This window comes from Pseudomyrmex gracilis, unplaced genomic scaffold (assembly GCF_002006095.1).
Source record: "Pseudomyrmex gracilis isolate BER0280 unplaced genomic scaffold, ASM200609v1 scaffold_57, whole genome shotgun sequence".
Lineage (NCBI taxonomy): Eukaryota > Metazoa > Arthropoda > Insecta > Hymenoptera > Formicidae > Pseudomyrmex > Pseudomyrmex gracilis.
In genome coordinates, this window is record NW_018020641.1 from 759,837 (window position 1) to 767,876 (window position 8,040).

The 8,040-nt window shown below is 37.7% G+C and overlaps 1 protein-coding gene across 7 annotated transcripts in view; it reads right to left on the bottom strand.

Annotated features, from left to right (window-relative positions):
• Positions 1–148: 148 nt before the first annotated feature.
• LOC109853965 (parathyroid hormone/parathyroid hormone-related peptide receptor-like) overlaps positions 149–8,040 on the bottom strand; it is a 34,274-nt gene continuing 26,382 nt past the window's right edge. For 4 of the 7 annotated variants that reach the window (XM_020426583.1, XM_020426582.1, XM_020426581.1 and 1 more), the window contains 10 exons: positions 6,952–7,058; positions 5,835–5,993; positions 5,193–5,287; positions 4,435–4,787; positions 3,241–3,374; positions 3,066–3,151; positions 2,736–2,880; positions 1,810–2,104; positions 1,019–1,182; positions 149–421 (listed from right to left, as the gene is read on the bottom strand). In XM_020426583.1, the coding sequence (XP_020282172.1) occupies positions 308–421; positions 1,019–1,182; positions 1,810–2,104; positions 2,736–2,880; positions 3,066–3,151; positions 3,241–3,374; positions 4,435–4,787; positions 5,193–5,287; positions 5,835–5,993; positions 6,952–7,058 (1,652 nt within the window). In that variant the 3' untranslated portion in view covers positions 149–307. Of the gene's footprint in view, positions 422–1,018; positions 1,183–1,809; positions 2,105–2,735; positions 2,881–3,065; positions 3,152–3,240; positions 3,375–4,434; positions 4,788–5,192; positions 5,288–5,834; positions 5,994–6,951; positions 7,059–8,040 lie in introns of those variants that run through there. The other 3 variants (XM_020426585.1, XM_020426584.1, XM_020426587.1) reach the window with 3 other exon arrangements.

An 8,040-nucleotide genomic window follows, 5' to 3' on the forward strand; every position in this document is an offset into this window, starting at 1 on the left:
GATAATTTGGCCTCGCTTTGCTTGTGGCAGACTCTGTCATTATTTTGGTCGCATTTTGACATTTCACATGTTGACAGACATGATTAACAAACCATATCCTACTGAGGACACAGATGGATATGGTTCTGTGACCGAAATGTTTGCTGGGTAGTTAAACCTATATGTTTTAAAATCAAATTGTTCTGGTTTTCACATTCTATTTTTCTTCTTCACAGAGATAATAGCACACACGCTATCGTTCGAACGCGCATTTACCATGGGAAAAGACATACTTTGTTTACATCATGCGTGGAGAATCTGAACGTTATCATGGCTGCTCTTGTAAATTGTGCAATTCCAATGCGAGATGACAACATTCGGAATCACTCCAACGATGCTGCTCGCGGATTCTGTCGACGTTTGATCCCGATGCGTCTGACATCTGAGAAAAAGAAAATCGCTTTTTACGCATAACTTTTCGAAAACGCGTAAAAATGCGTTTTTTTGCGTTTCTATATTTAAATTATATTAGATAATTTTATATATTAAAATTATTTGTAAATTTATATGTAATATATTAGTGTGTGTCATAAAAGTGTACATGTATAGATAAATACGTATATAAATATATATATGGATTATATATATAATAATCCATACATATATATTAAATAATATTATATTAAATAATTATATATATGTGAAAAATTATGTAAATACATTGTGCTAAAATTTATACTCGGTTTAATATTAGTTTAGCAAAATTTTTTAGCGCGAAATTTGATTTGACATCCAATTACGGGAGTAAGATTTCTCATAACAAAAAAGAAAGAGTTATGTGTTTCCAATAAAATTATTTCTTAGAGTTTCGTTTACTTTTTTTTTGTCTTTCGTTCGCGTGTGCGAAATCAACGGGCGTACGGCGAGGAGAAAGAAAAAGAAGAAAATTTATATCGACGATTGGATTATCGGAATTACGAGATACAGGCAGGATTTTCTAATCCCACGGCGCGGATATTCGAATAATGAAGCTACTCACGTTCGAGCAAAAAGAAAGCAGCGATTGACCCGTGTATTTGCTGCACAACGGCGATGTGTGATGAGGATGTTGATTTTGCGTCGTCGTCGGGTGCATCTGTCCGTTACCGGTGATTTCTAGATAGCCTCTGCTGCTCGCTAAACTACCTCCTCTCGTTCCAACATCTGCGAAATTTCATTACGTGATTCGCGCGTCATGTGTACACGCTGCGATTCGAATCACGGAGAGATTTGCGTTAGCGCGAGAGAAATCGAGTAAAGCTTTTCTTTGCTCTCTGTAGTCGACCGATTTGTATAGTTCGCAAATCAACGCTCGCAGAGAGAACTCCGTCTCTCCGACGAAAATTCCAATTTTCACCCGTATTATTGTTCAACGAAACTACTAAAACAGTTTTGTCTCTCGACACTTTTAAAGCAAAAAAAAAAAATATAAGAATAAGAATAAGATATACTTCGCGTGTATTAACTTCGACATTTATATTGGAGATGTACTTTATCTCAAGCATAGCAAATTGTTAAAATAAACCCAGCTGGCATGTTCTCGGGTTTCTCTTGCTGACATAGATACGAACAATTTTAAAGATTCTTTTGGAAAATATTCCGTATGTACGAGAGAGAAAGAGAAAAGATTCCGGAAAATTGAATAAAAATGGATGGGTTTTAGAGTATCCTTCGTTCAATTACCTATTGAGAAAAGGTTGGAACCACATTAAACATTAAGCGCACGGTGACGAGAGGACGTAAAGCACACACAGGAAGAAACACGATGTTTCGTAGGACTTAAAAGGACACCTTGTGTACTCGCCATCGAGTGAGTGGACCGACGGTGATTGGCGCGATCCTGGAAAAAGTACGAGGGCGCCTTCCAGCGCGACTTCCACCATCTGGACTTTCTCGAGGGTCGTCGGTTATCGACGGGCTTCGACACGTTGTTGCAGCTGCACATGCTGATCGAATGGGTCGACGGTCTCGACGAGTCCCATCGCATCCCGCGAACCCACTTCCACTTACCACTGCGAAGCGTTCGCGACACTTCAGCCCTCACCTCGCCGTTCAAGAAACAATACAGCACCGCCACGAAAAAGCCCTTCCGGAAACAAAGAGATAACACAGTTGTGTTTCCGGCTTCAATTTCTCAAAAAGCTCAGATCTCTTTTCTTTTGTCTTCAAATGTTTATAAAACACATCAGAGCTTATTTTTTTTTTTTTATATAAAGTGTACAAATAAAACAAATATACTTTTCTATTGTTTCAATATTTATAAGTTTATATTTTAATTGTTATCTGTATTTTATTTTATTTCCGATTTTTGCAAAAAATGTACACGCAAATTATAAAAACATTTTAACCAAACATTATTGCATGTTGTACAGACAATTTGTTTTTATATCAAAAAATATTCAAACTTCAATGTTTACCAGAACATCACGCTGGAGCGTTTACAGAAGAGATGTCAAAAATGTTTTTACTGCGTCAGTAATTAATGATTCAATCTTCAAATTATAAGTTAAATGTGTACACATATAACTGAATTTTAGGACTTCAGAGTTATGCGGATTAATTGATTTTTGCAAACTGTCGAATTTCGAGCTGATCGATGAGACATAATTAAATGATAAAACAGTTGTCTGAGATCTTTCGCTTTGAACGTTCACGTAACAACTTGAAAACAGTTTGACGTTTTGTAAAGTAGATTACCGCGCAATAAATCGTGTTACCTGGAAAGACGCGAACAACTGATCGCAGAAGAGCCATACGACCTCCACAGTTTCGTTCACGCCGATGCTGTATGACATCCCAATGAAGAACGCGTAATGAACTCCGAAGAGCGGCACCAGGACCAACGTGCTTCTAGCCCATCGTCTAAAAATCAAGATTACACATTATACAACACATAGATGTGATCATTGTACAAAAAGATATATTTTTTAAATGTTTTTTTTTATATGTATCAAAAATTAAAAAATATAGAAATAAATTTAAAAAAATATAAAAATACGTGAAAATACGTGTGTTGAAAAATATATCCTGTCGCGCACGAGACTTACTTGTATCTTTTCGTTTCCTCCGACATGGTTGATTTGAGTTTTATCAACAGAACCCTTACAATGTTGATGAAAAGCACGAAATTTATCTGACACGATAGAAGAAACGATAAAAATTAATTTGTTGTCGAATAACTCGACGAATTTTTTCAGTATTCATGGCGTGGCATTCTCTTACCAAAATAGAGAGTATTGTAGGTATCCGTATAAGGAGGAGGAACAAAAGAGGCTGGTTGTTTGTTGTCCAGCAATATGTGTCGTCAAATACAATCCTCGTAATTACCCACGGCAGAACAAACACAGCCGGAAGACCTAATACGGGAAAAAAAAAAAAAACGTGCTAGCTAGGACATCGCTTATTCATTGTTGAGGTTTCTTCGAGTGACTCACGCAAAAAAATATACGTTTATCTCTCATTTTACCCTCTAATTGCAAGTGAATGATAAAGTACATTATAGTAACGAGCAGAGGAGAAAAATTCATCTTACTGAAATTTCTCTTGGTTTTTTCTCTCTCTCTCTCTCTCTCTCTCTCTCTCGTCTGAACGGGGAACAAAGTGTAACACAGTAGTTGTACAAATGTTTTTGCCGCTATAAAAATCTTGTAAAAACAAATGTATGTGTGTTACGTCAAGTGATGTAAGATAGGACGATCTTAATCAAGCTTCAATAATTTTTTGTAGGTCATAAAAGAAGCACATGATCCAGTCGCCACGAAGAAACCGCGGTCCCCTTCCTATTTGCTGATTCTGACCACTTTAGGTTGATTGCTACTTTCAATTTGTCCAACTGCGAGCAGTACTTTGTGAGAATTTATCTTGTTAGTAGGTAGAAGCTTATCGTATATAGAAAATTCGTACAAAGAATTTCTTTTTCCAATCGCATCGTGCACGACGATATAATTTTTTTCTATAATAAAAACTGAATTCAAGAGTATTAAACAAAAGCTGATTTTTCTCCATGTTGAGTTATAAACTTATTTTATCGCTCGTCTCACAATTCCCTTTTGAGACCGATTGATTCGTTATAAGCGAAGGATCTTTATATATAACGCATATTTAACAAATAAACTTCAATCCGGTTTTTTTTTCACTAGAAGAAAATTATATTATTTACATACATGCGTGAAACATCGGAAGGAAATTCTTTACAAGCTTTTATCTCTCTAACAAGATGAATTCTCATGAGATATGTATATATTACACCCGCAGTATAGTAAAAGTAATTACGATAATAATAATATAATTACAATCAATAATTACGTTTTACACAACAAATTCTTTATATATTTTATTTATAATATTTCTATAATATTTCAGAACAAATTCTCAATATTTCTTAGAGACTTTTTTCGATTTCTCAATCGCACTTACCCCATCCGAAAATAATGTAACCGATAATGCTGGGATTGGCGTCGGTGAAGAGCGCAAAAAAGACAAGATTGTGCAGATAAATTCCTTCCATCAGGATCCAGGAGTAGTTCGCCAGAATGAAATACTGCCACAGACTGATGAACATTTTGCAGTGCCAATTGCTCTCTTCCTCGTTGACCAGCCAATAACCCTCGTCGTTGTCTTTGATCACAGTATCCCCCGGCCCGATACCGGAGACGAAGAGCACGTCCTTCAGCAGCGCTGCGAAGGCGCGCATCACGAACGACGCGAACAGGTGCATGTGTAACACATTCCGCGGACACCGCAACTTCCTACGTCCGATGGGAGACAAACTTGAACGTGGCAACGCGAATTCCATTTGATTAGAGAAGAGTGCGAGTGTTTATATATTTTCTGACGCCGCCGTGAGTTATTACAAGCTCGACATTGAATCAATCATGTCGCAGTCAAAAAAATTTTGAAATCTCTCGACGAGATTTGTCCGTAAAACTGCGGGGAAATCTGTTTCTCTTTTTTTTTTTTGTACTCGTACATTTGATGTAAACACAACTAGTTGTGTTTTTAACACATGACAAATGTGTTAAAAGTATTAAAAAGAATGAAAAAGTATTGAAGAACAAAAATGGATATAAAAATATCCGCGAAAAATATTTTTGTAACGTTTTAAACGTGTTGAACCATCACAATTTTACAATCGTCGCCTTTACGTCTCGCGTCAAGATTATGCTTATACTTACTTGATAGTGGCCAGAATGCAAAACGCGATGATGAGGGTGAAGAGCGAGATCGCGTAGCCGAGTTTCGAAATGGTCTTCACGATCGGGAGAAATGTCTGCGAAAGCGAAAGAAAACAAAGAACACGCGATTAATAACACGTGTAAAAAAAAAAAAAAAAATATTACGTAAAATCAGCCGTAAAATATATATGAAGCGGGAAGAGAATTTTCTCGAGAGAAAAATTCTTTTTCAGTTATTTTCTCCGTTCTCGTTCTCTTCGATAATGCTATTACGACGTAGCTATTGGCTCATTTGCCCGCGCTCGCTCGGTTCATTATCGTCCGGCTCTGGGAAACTAAACTCCGCAACGACGTCTTGGGTGCGCGCGCGAGGGTGCCTCTCCCAGAACGTCGTTTATGGCTTCTCATTTCCCGCGAGTAAAACAACAGACGTCACATCATCGTGTGATTCCGATCGATTTTCTCATCTCCGACGTCGTCACTTTCCCGTCTCCATTCGAGACACGAGAAATCGTCGGATTCCTTCCCCCGATCGTCGAATCAAATTAAATGGGCAATGTAATTATTTATTGACGCCACCCCCTTACCGCGCTGTATACTTACTTACCCTCTTATATGAGATAATTTTTTTTTTTTTATTACCTTAATGAGGGTAACGTTGTTCGCCTGCTCGTTTGTTACGTTCATCAGAATGGTAACCATTTGTCCGCCGTAGCACTGGGTGTAATTGCTCCAGGTGCTCTGAGTTTCGACATTGAAAAACCACTGGCCGTCCGACATGCACTGTTTCGATGCAAATGCCTGAAAAGATGTTCTTCGCTTTTTTATTCGAACTTACAAATCGATTGTTTTGTTTCGCGGTGATTGTTTCGCAACAAAGAATTATTGCACCGCTGGCTACCTGCTGCTCTCGCTTTTTGCGAACGTATAAATCTCACGTAACTTATTTTCAATTTAATTTCGAATTGAGTTTTCTTTGGTGGAGGAATTCAATTTATGATTCTCGCGACTAGCTGTGAGGAGATATTTTGTAAGTACGAGCGTTTTGCAAAAGTTGCAAGATCGGATAACACCATAATGATAAAGTAAGTTTTGATTAAAGAGAAAACGGATTCCGAAGTTGTGTGTTGAAAAATCAAACGCGCGCGCGTACGTGTGTAAAAACAGAAGCGCGAATGCGCGTATAAGTTGCGTCAGCAACTTTTTGTGCGTGGTTCGAATAGCGATAAATAAAATAAAATAAAATTCTTAATCAAATGGATCTGGATGATAAATTTTATCATTCGATTCGCGCGCAAAAGCCTTACGTCAGACGGCGTTATTAGATCGTGGAACTAATCTATTTGAGTTTCTCAGACAGTTTTAGATGAATGTCAATATCAATTATTCTTATTCCATATCGTTATTTGTTCTACCTATCTGTTCTGATGAAGAATCCACGTCGTTACAGACGTAAAAGCTTGAAAAATTTAGTCGATTCATTACGCAAGAGACACATATTTAATACAATCGCGAAAAGAGAAAATAAATTTATTTTAATATATAAAAGAGCGCACACAGAGAAGTATAATATAATATTATATCATAAATAAAAGAAAGAAGATATAATAGAGATAAACTATCTTCCTCTCTTTGTGTGTACATTAAACAATATGATGAAAATAGAAGCAGATTTTCTTTATCACACAGTAATAGCAATTTCAATACTTTATTTTGTTTCATTGTTTACGATCTAATTAAATTAGCTTCGGTTACGTACATGAGCGTCGAAACCCACGATGTACGACGGGCAATGTTGAACGGCCAATTGCCTGGGTGGCGTCGAATTCCAACATAGTATCGCATCCCAAATCTCGGGACACCAATCTGGGACGGAAGATAACATCATGAATTACGGAACGCAAACAAAAGCAAAATTGATTATATTTTTTACGAAACAAAAAAAAAGTATTCCGTATCTCGGCCACGTGAGATATATTTCATGCGCGCGATATTTATTATGTAACTTGATCGCAATATCTTGATTTAGATATTGTATTATTTTCTCTACAGAGAAAGAGTACCAAATATTATATATAATATTATATATAAATATATATAGAAAATAACACACACACACAATATTTTTTCACACAAAAGTGTCTAAATATCCGTTGCGTCGATTCGCGTTACATTTTCAGATTCCGAAAGCACGCGCGCGTATATGTTGCGCGCGGCGGACAAAACTCGATCCTCGATGTGCGATCGGACCTCAATACGCGGAGATCCGATTATATTCAGCTTGTTATTATTATTAAATGTGCCGTGGCATGCGGTGTCGAGCAAAATCGGCTATTGTGTCACATATGAGCCGGCAACAGACGCAATTCGCGCTCATCGGAATTGTTCCGACGACGTTTCAAAAGCCAAGTGCAAAATTCGACGCCGCGCTTCTTCGTCACACACAATGACGGAGGATCGTAACGGTCTTTCATCCAGTTGCGGAGGATGTGACACGGGTGCTACACAGAACGGGAGTCCATTAAATCCCGGACGTATGCGTGCGGAATTACATTTGGGTATTTCCATGTATGACGTGTATGGCCTATTCTATATGCCGACGGTTGTGCGTCGCTGTACATCGCACATATCCTCGAAACAATCTCGGGTATTATCAGGCGCTCATTATACATATGTCGTCGCCGTATTATACAGGGTGTTTCAGAACTATGGGATCAAACTTCTAGGGGTTATTCAGTGCAACAGTAGAAAACATTTGATTATAGGGACCCATGTCCGGAAAAGTGTCACTACCGCACTACGGCCCTAAGACGCGTTAAAATTTAGAAAGACGATGAATTGCCTAAAT